The sequence below is a fragment of the Sparus aurata genome, chromosome 4, assembly GCF_900880675.1.
Source record: "Sparus aurata chromosome 4, fSpaAur1.1, whole genome shotgun sequence".
NCBI classification, from domain to species: Eukaryota; Metazoa; Chordata; class Actinopteri; order Spariformes; family Sparidae; genus Sparus; species Sparus aurata.
This window is the reverse complement of record NC_044190.1, coordinates 35,883,204-35,904,358: the sequence shown is the minus strand read 5'-3', so window position 1 is coordinate 35,904,358 and position 21,155 is coordinate 35,883,204. Positions and strand designations below refer to the sequence as shown.

Here is a 21,155-nt window from a genome sequence, read left to right as displayed (position 1 = left end):
GCTGACTAAATTTACCACTCTTCTGCAGCAGCTTCCTGTTGACGGGAAGTCCCGACGAGTCGATTACCGAGTGCAGTAGAGTTCCGCGGCTCATGGATGAAAATGTATGATTATGACTCCATGGAAAGCAATCAAAGTTCATATGTGTCTTACCTGCCAGTTTATAACAGTTATTATCGAGAGCGGACAGGGAAAAGAACGGAATTGAGCAGTTTCTAACCGCACTCGGTAATCGTCAGCGTCGGGACTTCCCCGACCCGGAAGCTGATGGAGGAGAGTTGAAATCTGTTTTTAGCTTCCCAATAGAAATCCAGCTAAGCTAGCGGAGGTTAGATGCCCCGGACTATGTGCTGAGACCCTATTTGTACTGTTGCTGAAGTTTGGTGCTGTTCTGAGCATTATTTGTGGCTTTTTGGTGGCGGTTTATATTTGGATCCATTTACTGCAGTGTATTGTTGTCGTGCGGTCGTTTCTGAGGTTGATAAAACTCCGTAAATTAGCGGTCTGCTAACTTGATCTCTCGAGAGGAAGTCTAACACAGTTTCATGGTGTGTTAGACCATGGATTAAACTTACACCGGAATATCCCTTTAAATCGTCTCACAACAGAAACAGAAAAATTACTTAAAGAGAACAATAAAATCATGAATTCGGGAGGTGGAGTTTTAGCACCTTTCTCAATCTTACAAATATTAGATAAGTAAAATGGCAGTTAGAAACGAAACAAATAGATAACCATCAAATGATCCAAAGACAACATGTCAAGTCCATATACGTCCACTCCTGTCAAAAGGCGACATTAGCATAATCATTTTAGACATAATAAGTTGTGCTATGGTGCAGAAAGGAGCCAAAAGCCAAAGTTGTTTTGTTGTAAAGCTGAACGCATCGCCTGATACCATTAGAAGATTTGCAAAAACACATCCAACTACATGGAAACTTTTCTGGGTTATTAATTTAAACTAGCTTGTTTAAGAGTTTACGCTGTTGCCGTCTATGCAGGAAAGGGTTTTCCTCCAAAAAAGGGGCGTGGCGATGAGTCCCGTGGACTCACAGTCCAGCATTTTCCAGATGTTTCACCTGACCCAAACTATCAGCTTGTCATTGAGCTCTGCTGCAGCCCGATAACGACGCACTCATTTCAATCAGGTGTGTCGAAGCAGGGAAACTATGATCCTGTGTGTCCTGTCTTGCAGAGTTTAACAGTCGCTGGATCCAGTTCCTATTCCACTCCAAATTTTCTCCTTGCACCAGCAGGCAACAAAAGGCAGGATGACATCACTGGCCCCTATGGACCCTCCGCCCCAACCCCCCCACCTCCAGAGCCAGTCGTTGGACCGCCAGCCATCCAGCCATCCATCCGGCCGGCTTTTCTCTCTCTCTCTCTCTCTCTCTCTCTCTGGGAACACGACTTCATTACAGAGATGAATTGTCTTATTGTGAAGACCCAACTGCCCCCTTTTGCGGGAGAGGGTTGGGCCTCGCTGGACATCGGGGCATCGTGCGGTGACCCGGCTTCAGGGGTCAGTTCACCCACTGTTTGAAAAGCATCTCACGTAACGCATCACTGGATGACCGCCCCCCCCCTACTCCCTCCTCCTCTCAGCCGAGGGCCCTCTCACAGCCACGCCAGGCATCAGAGCGCTGCAACCGCACATGTCAAATATGACTTCACGTGACAAAAAAGCACCCCAATTTTTAAAATGCATAAAAACTTTTCACATTTTTTCAGTTCTGTATGAGTCATTCACTCTCTACTTGTGCAAAAAAAATGTCGATTACCTCAATTCCTGCACTTTGAGTTTGAGTTTGGTTTTGCTCTGCAGTGTGACCCTGAAGAAACTGGCCCCTCTCAGGATGAAAGGAGTTTGTGGATGGTCATTTACTGGCACAGGCAGAATTTAACGTCTTTGATGCTGGTCTATTTGAAGTCTTAACAGCTGACCTTGGTCACCATTGTGTAGGGGAAGGGCGCATTTTCTTCGCGAGGCATGTGCACCGTCAGGTCCAGCCAGCTTTATACGCTGTGTACGTCCTTTTCTGCAAAGTAGGCAGCAGACACGCAAAACCCTCGGAGGCAGACATCTGTGGACTGAGTTATGAAGAGTCAGGTTGGTCGGAGAGCTGTTTGATCGGCTCCTGGAGGAAGCGGCAGTTTCCTCTCGTGGAGGACACAGTCCACGTATGTCGCTGTAAACTGAACGCGTGCATCACTCAACAGGATGATGAAAACGACAGATACATAATCCCGTTGAAGCTAAGCTGCTATAAAGGCTGTTTTTCTAACGATTTTGAAAAAAATAAGGCAATTTAAAAGCAGTTTCTCGTAGCGATGAACCTGCAGAGAAATTATCACCTGAATCAGCAGCACCCCCTCCCCACCCGCCCCTCGGCTTTACGGCGCTTTATAGTGAGTTCAGCTCATTGTTGAGCCGTCAGCTCCGCGGCTTTACAGCTTTGGTTCACTCTCACTGCTCCCTTCCTGCGTTCTTGGACACAGCAGGAAGCCGTTTTCAGCAAAAAAAGGCCGTTCTTTAAATAACTAAAAAAACCTGATTAAGGAAAACAAGTCAGAGCAGAGAAATGTGTTTTTTGTTTTTTTTTGCAAATAAACTCGTCCATTACGCTCAGCAGAGTCAAACCAGCTTTGGTTTAAATCTTTGGGACGATAATGTTTGTGGGTCAGCTGGTCCGGTTCATCAAACGACCAAAGTCACGACACAAAACGTTTTCTATGTACGTTTCTGCAAACCACAGATATATATGGATGTTGTTGAACATATTTTTAGGTTGAATTTTCTATTTTCGGCCCTGGTCAGGTTTAGGCATAAAAAACACTTGGTTAAGGTTAGGAAATATAACGTTTTGGATTAAAATACCAGAGCTGAAGATGTCCTGAGGTCTCATTATTAACATCTGGTTCCGTCAGCACGAACACAGCTGGAAACTGTCGTGAGGTCTCCTTAAAACTTTCCAGCGATGCCACAGCGCAGTTACTGTCTTTGCAGCTACCAAAGTACCAAACTGTGTGAACAAATGTGAAAGTATCAGGTTTACAGAATCATAAACTACCAACATTTTATTCTGCCGACGGGACCGTGTTGCATCTTTAGCACAAATATGAAGTTTTGCTCAACAACTGCAAAGTATTTTGCAGGTGCCTGTTTCATACCTGTAAAACCTGATGACACCTCCATCATCCTCAGCTGTAGCTTGTGTTTTGACCATGCAAACACGCCAAACCAGCGTGGTAAACATGGTCGCCATAATACTCAGTCAGCAGCTCCAGCTCTGAGCTCTGCTGTGCAGCTCCACAGGACTGCCTGCGTGGTTGTAGACTTATCTTGTTAAACTCTTGCTTTAGTTAGTAAGCAAGGCAAAGCACTAACCTGCACCATGCTGCGAGATCGCCTACACGACTTCATGGAGCTGTCCACTGCTATCACAGCATCCATAAAGTACAGGCTGTATTGCTGTTCTCTCTGTTTCTCTCAACAACGTAAATGATTGCAACCACGAAAAGTTGCTGTAAAAGCAAAACTGGATGTCTGACTTTGCTCTTTCATTACAGTCAGATCGTCTTCAAATGTTGAAGCTGGCGCTTGGACCCGACTAATTTGTCTTGTGCCAGAAATAGTGCTATAAAAGGGAATCAATATGCTTTATTATTTATTTGTTCATTGTAACATACAGTCGTTGAAACATTTAATAGAGGTAAAAACCAGCCAGTAAAGAATTAGTGTTGCTTTTATTGCTTTTCTTCTTAAAATGTCCTGGTTGCTTTCTTTCCGAGCAGCTGCAGGCAGAAGTCTGTGGGGGTGGCCACGAGCCAGCTCAGAAATGTTTTATTGTTGTGGAAAAATTATTTTAAGTACTTGCTTTACAATGCTGCTTGAGGCATGCCTGCCTGCGCTGACAGCGCTCTGTAGCGTTTGTCTGGTTAAATGATATGCTTTACAAGATTTCTTTTTTTTTTTTTTTAAGTAAACACATAAAAACAACAATGTCAAAAAAAAACTGTGTGCTGTGAAACGCTCTTTGGAGAAAGTCTGTTGAGAGAGAGAGAAAAAAAAAAAACGCTCTATATTTTGTGTTTTTCTGTCGAGCGAGATCAGTGACGGAGGATTTAAATGTGCCTGATCACCTCTAACACGGCGTGCTCTGTGGGAGAGTGCCTTGTTGTGTTCATTCAAGCAGGAACAACACATTTTTATTTATCCATGAAGGGCTGAACGTCTTGCTTGGTGAAAAATACGAGCGTGTATATAGTCGAGACACATTTAAAAGCTGCACGAACCTCCGAGGTGACGGACAGATTTACGCAAATGCTTACTGTCCAGTTATGCGGCAATTTTTTTTTTTTTGCGTTTGACCATGTTGGACAAATAAACGAGTCATTATTTCTGCAGTTTTAAAAACTTTTGCAAAGATTTGGGCTGTTTTCAGGGCCGAGAGCTCAAATGTCGCACTGCTGAGTTCATATAAACGCAGGCGGTCCGACAAACTGATTGATTAGCAACTGTAAAGACGAGGGAAAGTTAATTCTGGAGGGACGTCTGACAATTTTTCGAGGCAAAACTACAGATTTGACTGATAAGCTTCCATTAGACAGCAGCTAACGTTAGCATTCAAACCCATTCTAGCTAACGTTGCTGTTCGACTGTACTATAGGAAAGGTTTGGATTAATTTAGGAGTATCAATGTGCATCTCGGAGACATTTGTCCAAACCAATGAAGTAAAACGACCAGGATGTAATGAAATGGTGATGCTAGCTAGGCTGAATTTACTCCAATTACAACAATTTGTCAGATTACTTACTTTTATACAACTTGCGACCTGGAACGTTATGTGCATTACAGCTTGATGTTGACCTTCATGGCTTCTACTGAGCCTCGAAATCTTCACGAAGAACGTACATTTAAAACAAAGCCGAGTCGTTAACATAAAATGTGAAATGCTGTACGTGAGGTGGAAGGGATCGTGGTGGCATGCTAGCTGGGCAAGATGGCTGCTGGATATTTTTGAAGAGATGTGAGTGGCGACAAAAATGATTGAACGTGCTGCCGGGACAATTTTGCAGCCCAAAAAAATGGTAGTTTTAAGGAGACATTGTTTTGTTTCATGTTGTGTTTGTGGTCAAAAGAATGATCTTTTCCTAACTTGATCTTAAAATAAGAAATGTAAAGCTCAAACATATAAGTGATTTGCAGAAACATACATTGCCAGCCTTTATTCTGGTGACTGGGTTGCACAACAGGTCCTGTGCTCTTTTTCCAAACAGTGGACGAGATTTTGCCTGTTTTAGCAAATCTGATAACTTATCCTCAACGTCAGACTGAATATTTACTCTGACGAATGTGTTTTGATTTTCCAATCTCCCAAAAGAAATAAAAAAAAGAAAAACTGTCCTGCGTGTTTTCCTGTGTATCTGTAGGTGAAAGGTTGTAGGTTTCTGGACGGGACAGGAAGCCTCCCTGACATCAGAGCCTGACGACGCCGAGCCTGACGGCCGTGTTATTCCAAAACAGCCTTCTTCGCTGTGGAGAGTGCTGCTAAATATTTGGGTATTAGCCCGCCGTTGTTTTCCCGTGTGGACCTCCGTCTCGCGTCTCAAGCCGAATGCCCTGAAGATGATATAACGCTCGGTGCAATTCGATCGTGGCCTCTGTGATTGAACCCAAGCAGAGAGTGCAATTTCAAAGCCTGCAGAAACTATTCAAAACACCAGCGGCCCGTTAACGGCCCGGGATAATGAATTCCATGGCAGCGCGGGCCTCAATGTGTGGGAGACTCTGAGCTTAGCTAAATAAACCTCGTCTGGCTGAGTGGCCCCACTGGTGCCCGGCCCTGTGGGGACGAGAGCAGCCTGGTTTCTCACAGGTCACTGGACGGCCTCGGCGTTAACGACAGCCTCATTTACCCTAAATTAACCGTTCTCCGTGCGCTGGTAACATCCCACAAGTCACACCTCCGTCTCCGTCACAGAGGATAGGCTACTGTTGGCGAAGGGCATTGTTCGCGGCTCAGCTTGAAATGACAAACTGCGTCTCCGGTGGGTTCATAGGAGTTGTGCTGGTTGACGCTGATAGCGGAGATCACTGGTCCTCCCTGTGGTGGGAGTGACAGCCTCTGATTTTTTTTTATTTTCTTTCCCTTCCTCTCTTCATTAACTATTCACATTTGCACCTTATGTGCAGATCACCATCGCCACTCGACATGGGTCCAAGCAGTTCAAAGGCGGCGTTGCTTGGAAGTGTGCGCGCAACCCCAGGAGTCGCCGGGCCTCGGACACCTGCGGAGCGCTGGGTGCTGAGAGCTTGGGCGTGTTTGGATCAGGGACTGAATTTTCCTCTGAAGATGAGGAAAAGGTTTATGGCACGCTCCCATGAGAGTGTCTCCTGCTCTTTGAAGCTCCTGTCTTGGTGGCTGCTCTTATCTTGGGAAAGGATTATTTTATCTCCTCCTGTTCCTTTCTTTCTCTTCTTCTTCTTCGTCTTCATCTCTCTCCCGCTTTCCCTCAACTCAGGTTTTGTGCGGATCTCGCCGCAGATCTTCCTCCTTTTGCGCCCTTGCTCTTTCACTCCGCTCATTTCCTATTTCCCCCTTTCAGAGTACGCCCATTCCTCTTTTCACCGCCACCCCCCACTCTCTCTTCCCCTCTGCTGCACCCCACTCTCTTTTTTCTTTTTCTCTATCTCTTCTATTCTACCCTTCCAACACATGACAGACTGTGTAATTAATGAGCATCATAAACCTCTCTTTCTATTAGCTACCCATTAGTAAACCTGGCAAGCCTGTCATTTTGGACAAAAACACACAGCTCCTTCATTTGATCCTCACATCAAAGGGGGAACCCCACTGTTTTCGGCTGAATACACTAATTGTGTCCTCGTTCTGGATGGGGCTACACCCCCACCGCTTCAAAAAAAAAAGGCTGCCAGTGCCGAGTGCAGATAGTAAAGAGAAGTACAGAAGCAGAAAGTATTGATTATACCGGCCTAAATTTGGAGAGGTTTTGACGTCGGAAAAATTACCAGTCGTTCAGCGGCGCGCCTAGAAGTCTGCACGTGTCTGTGTGTGTGTGTGTCTGTGTGTGTGTGTGCGTGTGTGTGTGTGTTTATTTCGCTGTCGACACATTTTTGCAGAAAGGAAGCGTCAGTGGGCTTAAGGCCCTTTTTTGTGTTTTATCTTAAATTCCTTTTCAGATGAAAAGGAATCTTTAAGTGGGATGGTAAAGATCCCCCTATTTCACACTACAGACCAATAATATAAAGTGTGGGATCAGATGCCCTGGATGTCTGAGGAAGTTCAAATGCACAAGATGTTTTTTAATTAATTTTTTTCTAAACTCTGATGTTCGCAGTCTCGCAGTTTTCACTGTAATTTGCGCCGCTTGATGGTTTTTCTTGCTAATATGACCGGAAACATCAACTGCCCAAAACAAGCTTCGTAGACGTCAACTCTGCACGTGCGGTTCTTGATCTTTTGTTTGATTAACTGTGCACTTAATTTTCTTGAAACTTCACTATTTTACAAACTCATACAACCCGTAAGTTAGAATTTAAAAACCACCATGTTGGTCTTGTGGTGCATCTCGAGGGAAGGAGCTGTTTGTTGGAATGACTGCGTCTAAACCGTTAGCATTGGCAGCGTTTGCAATCTGCTTGGACGTCGAATTCCCAAAAAGGGAATACTGCGCATCCAGGTTGTCTCCATCACTTCCACTTTGCAGAATCCCAAACGCATGCCCGGCTGGCGTTCCCTCCCTGCAGACCCTTCGCCTGACACATCACACGCTGGGCCACCAACAATGGGCTGAGTCACCGCCGCTGCAGGAATCAACACTGTACTTCAGTCACGATTGTCTTCTGCCCTTTACAACATCTATGCCCTTTTGTTCCTCCAGATAAAGGCAACAGTCACATGTTTGAGCTTTAAGCGCCCAGCAGCTGCTCTTCTCTCCCTCTATATGCTCCACATCCCCCTCCTCACCACCAGGCAGCATTCCCTCCGGTGGGCTCTCCAGGCGTCAGGCCTCTAACATTGTTACAAGGACATAAACACGGACAAACCATTAGATCCCCCTGAATCTGGCTGTCTGAATGCCCCCCATTATGCCTGTTTCCAAGGAGAGGGCCGAGTTTTATGGTGGAATGAGCCGGGGCTTGGCCACCAAGGTAGGCGCTTCCCCCAGGTCAATAAATACCTACATCAATCAGGCAGGTGCCTAAAGAATTTAGCTTTTGTTCTATGAAGCTTCTCCACCATAAAAGAAGAAAAACACAACAGACATCAGGAGACAGACTTCCAGCGGATTTGACAAATGCCTCAATAACAGCCAAATATTTACTTCATTTATTCTCTGATTCGATGATGTGTCGAGCTAAAAGAGCCGCGTCCCACGGTAATGGGGATTGATTGGAGGTTTGGGGGTTCACGGCCATGAGATGGAACTCGGGCTTTAAACCCCCGCCACCTCCTCTCTCGCAGGCATCAAAGGCGAAGCTTGGAAATAGGGCCCGCAAAGCCATCTCTCCGTTGGCCTCTTCAAAGGACAGGAAGTGTGTCAGAGGGACAGGCCTTCTTTCCCAGCAAATTCAGGCGAGTTGCTATAATAACAAGCTCATCTGTGTGTCTGTGGCAGACTAGTTCAAAGGGGAGCCTGATTCCTCTTGGTACAACATGTGATGATAGAGTCAGGATGCGGAAACCACTGTTTAGTACGAAATGCGGCTGGAGGGCTGCATTAGAGGCATGTGTCCAGTGGTTAGTCACCATCCTAAAAGATGTGAAAATCCTTCCCAGAAAATCCCGGACGGATTACATTTTTGATCTTGACTTTGACGGAAATCACCCCGACTCTGTTATATTTGCATATGGCGCCTTCGGCTATTAGCTGCTTAACTATGTGCAGAAGTTCACAGGACCTCGTCCGCGGGTCGATGGTTCTAGCTTCAGGCTACGCCGTAACTTCAGCGCGCCTCTTCAAAAGTGACTTCAAGTGAGGCCGCGGCGACGACAGTTACCACGTTGGGGCAACTGTTAATGTGTCTGGTCAGCTTGTGCTACTTTTTTTGACTATATTCAGTAGTTGTGTCTAAATTTTGGGGCAGCATCCTTTAAGAGACGCGATATACCAAGAAGAGGCGTGGAAGTTCCTTGTTTTGTGAACATTTGCATCGTTAGCTTATCGAGCGACTTTAAACCCGAGACTTGCATTTAAAAGTGCGTCCGTCATAGTCGCTTCCTGGAAAAACAAATCCAACCGTCACCAGTGAAGAGTGCATCTCGGGATAGCGTAGGATCCGAGAGTTGCATCCGTACGCTGCATTTGAAGGAGCCCTCGAAATGAGACGGCCTTGTTGCGCTGCTTGCTCTTCAAATACAGCCTTCGAAAGGATTCCCGAATCGAGACACTTGAAGCCAGAAACACTGAGTGTCGACCACAGAGGCTGAACTGATGATCGCCGCTGCGTTCGGAGATTGCTAGCAGTGCAACTGCACACTAGGGACGCTAGAGGAAATTGCTGGCGTGACTTATATGAAAGTTTAACGGCTGTTGAACGTGATGCCGATGTGGGAAATACCTGGTGCACATGTTGGATAGATAGATCTACCTGAGCTGTAAAGGCCCGTGATAATTTAGAGGCCAATCACTACGAAAATCGAGCAGCGCTGGTTCATTTGCTCAAAGATTTGTCCTCAGACTTTTTCCTCCCCTCAAGATTTTAATCTGCTGTTTTTGGTTTCAAAAGGAAAAAAAAAAAAAAAGCACCATGACACAGAAATGTCAAGAGAAGAGCTTGGCTCTAAATTTAGACATTGCTTCAGAAAAACACAGTGTTTTTTCTCTCTCTGTCTTTTCTTTTTTTTGGTAAATTTGATTGATAACACTGAAAAGCACAACCTTCTTCTGAAGCAGCACCGCCCACCTGCACCAGCTGACGGCACCTAAAAAACCTTTCCTGATGAGAAATCGTTGATAAATGTTCTGTTCTCTACTTTTTTTCAGATGCATTTTTATTTATTTTCTCTCCAAATCATAGCATGAAGTTTCTCTTTGAGGTATTTTTTTTTTTTTGCATTTCTAGTGGGGGGGAAAAAAATGCTAATCCGGGATCATTCAGCAGTCACACTCGCGTTTGGATCAATGCATAGGTGACGATTAAACATTGATGCGGCGCCTCTCTTAAGAAGTTCTGGACCTTTTTTTTTTTTTTTAGCGATGCTTTCATGATGCCAACAGTGTGTATATGTATGACTGTCACACTGAGCCTGGCAGGACACGTGGCACAGTGGCTTCTGTCTTTTATTATATTACTGAAGACTTCAAAAGAATCTTAGCCGGCTTTCATCTGCTGCCTCAGTCCAACAAAGACTGCGATTTCTAAACCTTATCCTGATGTCGCAGACCCCCAAACGGAGGCAGACGCGGGGCCGACCCAATATACGATATGATTTTGTCTTGAGTGCATCCGCGCTGGTGCGGTTTATTACTAAAACTTTTATTTTTAAAGGTCAAGAGAGGAGCCAGGGAGAGATTTAATTGTCTGCTGGTCTGTAGATGGAACAGATCTTGTAGCTGATGCTATGTGATGTGAGACTAATTCAATAAATCATCAATAAATCAATTATTTTTAAAAACTTCCTGTGTGTCAACTTCTCTGTGATGTGTATTTCATTTTGCTCTGATGTGAGATGATTCAAACTACATGGTGTGGCTTGAAATCATGTGAGCTGATGGTGTGGCCCCTGCAGGACCCACTGGAGGACCCGGGTTCTTAACTTTTTGGGGAACAAATGACAGTCTTTTCGCTTTTTAAAGGCACTTGCCTGCAGTCTGGGGTGAAGGTGTAAATCCTGAGCTTCCGGCGCTTGAAAATGAAGGTTTACTTGACGCCTCTTCTGCTCTTTGAAGAGTGACAAGAGAGGAGGGGGAGGGAGCCGAGCAAAGTACCACCGGAAGCTGGTGTTTTAGATTTCACAATAAAAGCACAGATATGACACGAAATGGGCGAGTTTGGGATTGTTTCTGTCCCTTGTTTCGTCAGATTGTCCAGCTTAAACCTGCTTAGGTTCACAGAAAGTTAAAATGCCTTAAGTAAAAAGTGTGGAGGATAATATTAGTGATTAATTATATATTTGGTTTCATGTATTACGAACGAACAAAGCTCGACTGGTAAAGTAATTATATGAAAATGTTTACTACTGCTCTAAATGACCTCATGGCATCTGTTTTTTTCACCGTCTCATCCATCACGCGTTTTATTCTGAAGGCGCGTACAGGAAGTCGCGCCCCGGCCTGCGTGCTGCGCGCGGCGGCGGCTGCGCTCCGGATCAGACCCTCGCTCGTCCCCCCTCCAGTCACACGGTCCGGCACCGAGCGCAGTCTCTGCTCTCGGTCTCCACGGACGCTCCTCTCTCTTGTCTGGATATCGCAGCCTTCCCCCACTCTTTTTTTTTTCTTCTTTTTTCTTGCTCCTGCTCGTCTCCTTCTTTTGTTTTTTTGGGATTATATTTTCTTCTGATGGTTTTTCAACTCCAACTCGATGCATAGAAAATGGGTAAACTGCACTCGAAACATGGTAAGCTTTGTTTTTTATATCCCTGAGAGAAATCACAGCTCCTCTTCTCCTCCTGCTGCTGCTGCTGCTGCGATACTTTCGAGTAACACTGTTCATTGTCTTCTGACTTTCTTTTCCTTTCTCTCTCTCAAGCCGCAATTTGTAAACCGAGGGAGAGCCCAGAAGGTAAGCGCGCTTCTTTTTCACAGCGTATATATATATATTATAATAAAGTCATTGAATATTTGGGGGGAGGTCAGTTTGTGAACAGTCACACGGTCCGACTGTTTGAAGATGGAAAACATGAGTGTAGCATGAGGACGTGTAGTTTGTAGCTGCTGCCTCTAATAATAATAATAATATTAATAATAATAATAATAATATACGTAATGATGACGCTCCTCTTCTTTGTTCCAGGCGACAGTTTTGTAGTCAATGCCTGTTTGGCCAGAAAGGGGATCGACGACTGGCTCGTCAAGCAGAAATACTACTGCACGAGCTCTCGCCTCGAGCAGCGGGACTGTCACCACAAGAATAACTGCGGTCTGACTGCACGGGTGAGTACGAGGCTGCCCCACGAGGCTGTGCACGGATTCTATAGGTGGCAGCAGAAGAGACTATTAGAAAAAAAAAAATGTTCACCTGATTTTGGTTTGTCTCAGTTTGACATTAAAGGAGCATTATGTAGTTTTTTTTTGGAGATGGGGGGGGAATGGAAAAGAAATCCATCGACTGTTGAATTGATGAAGAAACTGACCCTAAGGGATAAACTTTGTTGATGTGTGGCGGACCCTGCCATCGTTCTAGCTTCAAAAAGTGTTCCTGGGACTTCATCTTCCTCCGAGAAGAGCTTGAAATGCAGATTTCTGAGTTTGAATTTCTTCCCTAAAACTACGTAGTGCCCCTTTAAGTCTCTCTGAACTCACCTGATTTTGGTTTGTCTCAGTTTTGCGTGTCTCCAGATTAAAGGAGCACTATGTAGTTTTTTTGGGGGTGAAGAAATGGAAAAGAAATCCATCGACTGTTGAATTGATAAAGGAACTGACCTTAAGGGATAAGCTTTGTTGACGTGTGGCGGACCCTGCCATCGTTCTAGCTTTAAACAGTGATCTTCCTCCGAGAAGAGTGTGAAATACAGATTTCTGAGTTTGAATTTCTTCCCTAAACCTACGTAGTGCCCCTTTAAGTCTCTCTCTGAACTCACCTGATTTTGGTTTGTCTCAGTTTTACGTGTCTCCAGATTAAAGGAGCACTATGTAGTTTTTTTGGGGGGGTGAAGAAATGGAAAAGAAATCCATCGAGTGTTTGTTTTAAAAACAAAAAAACTATAGAATTAACAAAGGATCTCACCTTAAAGGATAAGCTTTGTTGACGTGTGGCGGACCCTGCCACCGCTCTAGCTTCAAACAGTGATCTTCCCTCCGAGAACAGCTTGTGAAATGCAGATTTTTCCGATTTTGAATTTCTTCCCTAAAACTACGTAGTGCCCCCTACGTAAGTCTCTCTCATCAGAACTCTCTCAAACTTTTAGCGGTGGTGTTGAGGGGCAGGAATCTGTTCCTGTTGGCCGCTCGTACGTGTCTTGCGTGCACAAAGATGGCACTCCTGACGCGAACGACACAGCTCCTCGGTTTTCATGTCGTCTCCGCTCTTTGTCTTTCTGTTTTTCTGTTTCACGCTGACAAAATGAAACCACAGGCTTTGGTCGAACCACTCTCATCTGCTCATGTAAGGCAACAAATGTCGGTATCATCCTCGCTGGTGATCTGAGGTTTCTTTCTTTCAGTGTTTTTTTTTTTTTAAAGGTAACAATAGATCAAGCCGGAGTTGAAAGCATTTCGCTGTGACAGTCTGCTGACAAGTGTGCATTGTAAAAAAAAAAAGGCTTGGGTAGAAACGTTGGAGGTCACGCTTGTTCTGTATTTTGGCATCGCCGTAAACACTGCGCTGTTGTTGTCAAGTGAGGAAATCCTTTGGAATTGCTTCAGAGGAGCCTTAAGCCTCTTTTGGTTAGCGATGCCTTCCTCAAAGGCAGCATGTTTGAGGAATCCATCAAGACAAAAAGGGGAAATCGGTTCCTCCGCCCACGATCCAGACACCTTGAACAGAAAAGGCATCTATCTGTGAAAGGCAGCCTGGAATCCGGGATCTCTCGCATTGCAACACGGCGGACAGCCGACTGTAATTCTCTGCTGTGATGTTGTGTGGCATGCTTTCTCTTCACTACACTTGACAGCTTTATTTAAGAATCGTATCGTCGTTTGCATGTTGCCGCCTTGCAAGAAATGAGCAGTTCTCGTTTATTTCGCGACCGTAAAAACCTTTTTTTTGCTTTTTTTTTTTTGCAGCATGCAGCAGTTCTGCTGTAAAGGTCACGCGTGTAGCCGTGCATTTTAAAACTGATTATCATGCAAGTAAGACAACTAAAGTGCACACGCTGGGTTTGGGGGATTCTTGGAGAAAAAAGGAAAAAGAAAAGTGAGCTGCTGGTAAGAGGATTTATCAGCATGTCGGTGAGGTGAAAGCAAACACCAGACTTGAGGAAGTCTTGGGCAACTGAGATATTTCCTGATTCCCGCCAAAAATCCGGTCTAAAGTCCACCATTGTTTTGAGGTGTGCAGCAGAGGTGGTTTTTGATAGTCACGGTGCTGCATGGTGGGATAGCGAGGAGAGGTGATGATGCATTCGGTGGTAACGTGCAGGCGATGGAAGTGCGGTAACGAGACGTCGGGAGGTCGAGCTTTCATTCGTGCTTGAAAGACGGCAGATTTCTTTGCGGGCAGACAACGATCGCGCCGATGTTACGAAACCAAAACAGTCCGATGTCGGTGTACCGGCGGATTTACACACATTTGTTTCGCAACGATCATCCATCTGTGGTTCTTCATCGTCTTAAATGTCACCAGTGCACCAAACAGTCAACTTGCTGTGAATTTATCGTAACATAAATCATCCCAGGCATCTTTTTCTTGCACGAGAGAGTTTTTTTTGGGGGGATCGGCTCCACGAGAAACACCTGAAACTATGTTCATTTTCTAATATTGACGCTTTACACTGTTGCGTATGTTGTGTGGGGCTGATGTTGTTTTGGTAGCATTGAAAACCGCATTATAGCGACGCAATTATGATCTATTACTACCACACACACACATATACATTACTTTGTTCCTGGAAACATGTTTCTTCTGTTCCCAACGACAGTGGTGTGTGAAGTGTGTGGCCCAGGATGGAAGAGGAACCCCCTCGCTGAAAGGGTTGGATGTTTTTTTGGTTTTTTTTGAAAAATTAAGAGTTAGTGGAGCTCAGTTTGTATGAATAATTCAAGCGTCTGTGCCTAATGGCTTTCATGGCTCGGAGGGGGAAAATGCGCAGAAGAAGAAAGGTGTTTCCACCATCAATATTTATTTGAGTGCTTTTCCCCTTTTTTGTTTTGTGATCGCAAACTGAATTAAAGATCTTTTTACGCTTAATTATTGAGTTTAAAGCAGCTGTTTGCTTCTTGTCGCGTTTGAAGTTCGATCGCGCGATGTCTCTGTTCAGTTTGGGTCGTGATGAGTTGATCTGACGATCGTCTGCGTTGCCGGAGACTTTCTGTGTTTTTGAACCCGCACCTTGAATAAATGTTCTCATCAATAAGATATGAGTTGCCGGGATTCGAGCTGGAATACCAAATGCAACAAAGTCGGTAACTGTCAGTAGCTTTTACTGAAGTTTAAAAAAAACCCCCCCATCAACTTTATTTAGTTTATACAGGTAGTTTTTTCACACCTTACCAAATATTAGGATTTCAACTTTTATATATATCTGAACAGTTCGAGCAAATGTTTTATTTGTCATTTTATTCCCGGTGAAGACGTGTCATTAGGTCCCAAAGCTTCCAGAGCGTTTATGGATTAAATTCCATGTGTGAGAAACATTCAGAAGACACACATTTTTTAAAATATTAAATGATCTCAAACCTTGAATCATGAACCGCTCCCTCTGCCCTCTGCGACACGCGCTTTAGCAGCATTAGAAGTCTTAACGCTTTGTGAGGAGTCTGAAAAGCTCGACCCCGCTGCGCTCTCAGATAAAAACAGGAGCTAACCTCTGAGGTGAGAGAATGTGAATGAAACTCTCTTTGCTTTAAAAGCTGTCTATATTGTATAGAGTACCTGGTGAGGCAGTTATTTATAGACGCTGTTCTTTGAACGCCCCCCCCCCCCCTCCTCCTCCTCCTCCTCCTCCTCCCAGCTGAAGCAGGGTCCAGCAGAATGTGGGTCGGGTGTCAACAGTAGGGAGTCCACGCTTGGAATTCTTTTGATCTGATCTTTTCCAAACCATATTCCCTGCAGGAACACAATGCCGGTTTCCTATAGGTCTGTTGTTTTGGGGGAGCTGTCTTCATTAATGGTTTGAGGACTGAGGATTGGAGGGTGCACGCGCGGAAGGCTTCATGATGTCTCCATGCAGACTCTCTCGCAAAACCATTCATGGGTTTGTTTGACAGGACAGGACGGGACAGGACGGTGAGTGACTGGTGCAGGCAGGTGGATCTCTGGGGGTCCCAGCAGACGAGGGTCCGGGTCATGCGAGCCCCGGCACACTCTCTCCCTCCGCGGTGTCTTCACCTGCCCGTCAAGTTGACGTGTTGTGCGCTACCCCGTAGAATTATGCCGCCGACACAGACATCGATAGGGGCGGGCGGTTTTTGTAACTCATGACTTGGAAGTTCAGATTTCTGCTGGTTAGTTTATTAGGTCGCTTCTCTTGGCGTTAGATGAAAGCGAAGCCTGTCGCGTAGGAAGAAATAACAAATATTAATGTTTTTCCCCTCCTAGAGTTACCCCCCCCCTTTCCTATTCTTAAAATCCCCCTCCCCCCACTTCTCCTGGTTCTCCCCTCCCAGCCTCCATCTGTTTCTCGAGTTTACCCTGTGGCCCCGTGTCGGCTGTGGCTGATGAAACGAGACTGCATTTGAAGTAGGCCACGCGGGGAGGTGTTTGTAGTGAAACTGATGGCTCCTCCTCCTCCGTCGCGAGGCCCCACCCTCCTCCAGAAGCCACCTCCAGTCCTCCCCGAGCTCTCACCTTCTTCCCAAAAAGCTCATATATATATATATATTTTTTTTTTCTCACAAACCGAGCTTCCGTCAGCTTTGTGTGCAGTCGTAGACAAAAAGGCAAAGGTACATCTGACGACAGAATGCGATTCAAAAAGTGAATCACGGTGAAACTTCTGCCCCCAACCCCCTCGCCTCGCAGTCGGTTGCCAGCATTTTGATTTTCTGTTTTTGTAGAAAGGTCTTTTTGGAAGTCGGCCGAAAGCTTTTTTAAAAAAAAAACAAAAAAAAAAAACGCGTTCTCTCAGCTTCAGAGTCTGATAAAAGACATGGCAGGTTTTTTCTTTTTTTTTTTTGCGCCCCCTTCTGCCGTCGTGCTTTTTCTCTCCTTGTCGTTTCTCACAAAGCGAGGGCCCTTGTCTCTGGCAAAAAAAAAAAAAAAAAAAGAAGCTGAAAGCACCTTTCAAATGCAGACTCCTCTTCCTCTTTCTCTCCGTCTTTCTGTCGTCCCCCTGCGCGGTTTTCTTTTTCCCACCGGCTGGCCTGTTGTGCGTGACGTATGCCCCTCTCCCACCGGGCTCTACCCCCTCTGTGCTCCCAAGGGACCCGAGGAGCCTGTTGTTGCTCTTTGAAGAGGCTGGGAGAAAAAGTTCGGAGCCACACTCTAAAGAGAAGAAAAGCCTTTAGCCTTTTGGGGAGGAGGGGTAGCACCTGGCCATAGAGGGGGCTCTGTGAATTTTTAAAAAATGTTCCCATGAGAAGATGGTGGCGGAAATCTTTTGGGCTGACGTCAGCGTATAGCCGGGGGACTGGGAGGGTTTTTTTTTCGAAAGGGACGTGCAGGTGGCTTTAATGTCACGTCCGGCATCGTGTGTCACATAGATTACTAAAAGCTCGCAGGAGTTTCTGCCGTGTGACAAAGCGGAGCGGATAGCTCTGAATGGCGCCTTCTGGAGAGGATTTCTGTGAGAGAAAGATGGAGGGTTAGAGTGAAGGGAAAGCTCCAGTGGGGTGCAGACATTTGATCAGGTTTATCCACCTTTCTCTCTTTCTCAAACTTAAGCATCTCGTCTCTCTTTTTAGTCTGAACTACCGGATGTAGACTGGAGATAGGAACCTGCCACTGGTGGAATGTGTCGATGGCGATACTCTCCTCCACTTTCACTTCCTGTGTGTTCGCACTTTTAAAATCCCCGTCTCTACGTGTGATAGCAACCCACAAGTTACACAAACCCTAACCTGGTCACCAACCGTATTAATGCAGACAAGCTAGCAGTTGTTCCTTTTTCTTTTGTGGGGATTTTGCCATTTTAATGCCGGAGATCATCTCTGCTTGTTGTGGAGTGAGTTTTGACGCCAATACCATAAAAAAATGTTGATATCGAAGCACACGCACTTCTGCAATGTGCCTTTAATGTGATTGTTAAACCCTTGTAGCAAAAACTTGTAATAGAGGCCGAATGGTTTACAGTTTAGGAACAAACGTTATTGCTGAAAATGACACTGAAGTGCTGTGAAACAACAAAAGTCTTCTTCTTTTTCTGCGGTGTAATCTCTAAACAAATGTCATATGTGGATAACACTCATGCCGATACGATAATATCGTCCAATGATATCTGCCAACCTTTATACCGGCTTAAGCAAATTGTGATCAGGGTCGTAAATCACAGACCAGCTCAAGGTACGATTCACGATACATTGCCCGAGATGATGATAGCATCACGCTACAGTGATTCTGCATTAATCGATACATTGCGAGGCAGTCGTCTAATGACACATCACAATATCTCTTCATCATCACACACTGACTGCAACTTGTCCATGTTTCCGTGTGCCATCACTCCAATCTGCGGCACGTTTTAAATTTGGCGCCGGCGTATGAATGATCAAGTACAGCGAGATGTTGCTGGATCCATATTTTGTCACACCTCTGTCTGTGATTGGTTTAAAGAAAACCAAAACGAGCTAGAGCATTTTTTTTTTACTCCATGATAAGGATCTTCTTCCTCTTTGTTTACTCACAATGTCAATCACACAGAACATACTTTTGGATGCGTGTTGTCTAGTTGTAAAGGTCTCTTACCGGTCGTACTTTGGATCACAACATGTTTAACGTTTCTTCAAGAGCAAAGCTAAACTGCCCCTCGTCCGTGTCATCAGGAGTAAAAAAGCATTTATCCGGCGTCTTAATAGGATGAGGCGAGCGGCGCCGGCGTCTGTGCGGATGTGTTGGTTGCGCGTGCGCGCTGAGCGTGCAGCAGGTCTGGAGTCAGCTGTACGGATGCACTCCAGAGATCAAAGGCTTCTGGGGGAATGTGCTCTAAATCTCAGCGGATTAGCGGCTGAGATTGTGCTTTGTTTCCCCAAATATATGCTCAGTTTGGAGCGACGGAGGGCTGCTGATCAAAGTGTCTCTCACCACCCTCTTCACAGCTACATTCAGGCTGGAGGGTTTCACTCCACGCATGAGAAGGTGGCGTTTATTTCACCGTTGTTGAGAAGTAGTACGTTTTTTTTTTTTTTAGGATGTTTACTTTGTCTTTGTCTCGACTCCGGCCTCTGATTGAGGGGCCATCCACATGGAAACGCTTTTGTGTGTGGAACAATTTGAAAACGGCGCCCTTGTGTTCTCGCCATCGCCCCACCTTGACCTCTTAACCCCGCTACTTCTCATAACAACAACAACAACAACAACAATGGCGGACTACATGCTTGTGTTCGTGCTGCAGAAGATATTGAGCCTATCCGGGTTACTAGGGCAAAATATTCTGCTCCTCCGCCACGACGCTGAGCGAAAAAGGATAATGGACAACCGGCATTTTCGTCTTCTTCTTCTTGTGTTTGGTTTCTGTTTTTATACAGTGTGCAAGCTTTATGCGCACGCTCCGTCTCTTCTTCTTCGTTTTTGGTTAATTTCAAGCGCCACCTATAGGCCTGGAATATGAACTAGAGCTTGGATGCAAATGTTCTTGAAACGATGCCGAGGAACACGGGGGGAAAAAAAGACCGGTTTGGTACGAGTGGACATGGCCTGAAACGGTTTCCCGTTGATTAGCGTGTGCCGCGTACATACCGCGAATGGCAGATAATCCGTCTAGAAGTCGAGTTAATTTAACTGACATCATCATCTTTTGCCGTAATACTTACATATCTCCAACCTTTTGATGTGCCTCAGACATGCTAATGCCCTCTGACAAGCTTCAGGAAAATGTTCCCTTCCCCTCTTTTCCACTTGAAAATATCAAGTGGAAAAGGAGAGCAATTAATTGGCTGATAGATAATGGCTGGTTTCATGGAGTCAATATGGTAGATCAAAGACACCTGCAACCAGACATGTACATTTCATATAATTCCTCTGATTAGATTCATCTTGATTTGGATGAAAGGGAGCACTTGAAGAAATACAAATATGAGAGATGTGTTGGCGGCTTTTATTACGGCAGTTTACACGGAGGAGACGATCTTCAGCGTGCATTTATTCACGTTGAAATAGCAAAATAGCCCAGTAGCGTTGGCGATATTTTCTATTATTACATAATCGTCTTTAGACTTGAAGCACAGGTGTGTCCAGGAGTGTCAGTGAGGCCTCGGTTGCGTTAACCGTCCCAGTACGCCATCAGTCTGTACTCTTCTGTAAGTCGCGTGTGTCTCTACCCCCAGAATAAAGTTCTGAGCGCGTGTTGTAGACGGGGACTGACAGGCCCGTGCGTGGGTCTGCGAGGAAACTCTAGGTGACTCGGGCTCCCGTGGCGGCGCCGAGCTCCTCCGAGCTCTCCTGTGGAAGCTCAGTGCCCATTTTAATCACCCACTTAAAAGGCTCCGCTGAAGTGGGCGTTTAAGTGTTTAAACCCTGAATAATTCTCTCTTGTTTGTTTATCAGGTTCCCCTGCGGGTTTTTGCGCTCTGGCCCGTGCAGTAAGCGCTGAATAATTTGACTGAGCGCTCAAAGTGGCTCTCGGATAGGGTGCAGTCAACATCTGCATAAAGCCGCCGTCGAGCTCCCATGAGGGCGCGTGCGTTGGAGGGAATCGTGCGCGCGCACTCGTGTGACACACATACACGCACCCCATTTGTTCACCCTAATACGTGAATCCATTTATCACCGCTAACAGACGCACTGGTCCCAGCGTGATGCCCCTTCCACTTGTTTTTCTTGCGAGCCGGTCGAGGGGGAAACACCGCCGATGGACTCCGCAGCCCCTCGCCGGCTGATGCGGTTGTATTTATTCTCCCTGTGTTTGAGAGCGTTCGTGACCGGTGCTCTCAGGCCACCTGAGGTAGAGGGAACGGAGGAAGTGGATTTAGGTAAACAGAGTTGGGAGAGCATTGTGCCTCCCACAGATGGAGGCTCCAGGGCTCTTCGGCTCTTCCTGTGGCGCCAGGGCCGGAGGAGGTCTGGATTGTCTGTTAGGGGATGTTTTTGGTGGAAGGAAAGCTAAACAGAGGAGCGGCCCTGCTGAAAGGAAAGCTGGCCTCCCCCTGGTGTGTTTATGCTCCACAGGTGCCACAACCTAAAGAGGACCTCGCCCAGTAGACTCTCAATGAAGCA

At 45.7% G+C, this 21,155-nt stretch overlaps 1 protein-coding gene across 1 annotated transcript in view; it reads left to right on the top strand.

The window, feature by feature from the left end:
- The first annotated feature begins 11,350 nt into the window (after positions 1–11,350).
- nkd1 (NKD inhibitor of WNT signaling pathway 1) overlaps positions 11,351–21,155 on the top strand; it is a 34,521-nt gene continuing 24,716 nt past the window's right edge. The window contains exons 1-3 of the mRNA XM_030415362.1: positions 11,351–11,585; positions 11,718–11,750; positions 11,982–12,121. Of these exons, the coding sequence (XP_030271222.1) occupies positions 11,561–11,585; positions 11,718–11,750; positions 11,982–12,121 (198 nt within the window). The 5' untranslated portion in view covers positions 11,351–11,560. The remainder of the gene's footprint in view (positions 11,586–11,717; positions 11,751–11,981; positions 12,122–21,155) is intronic.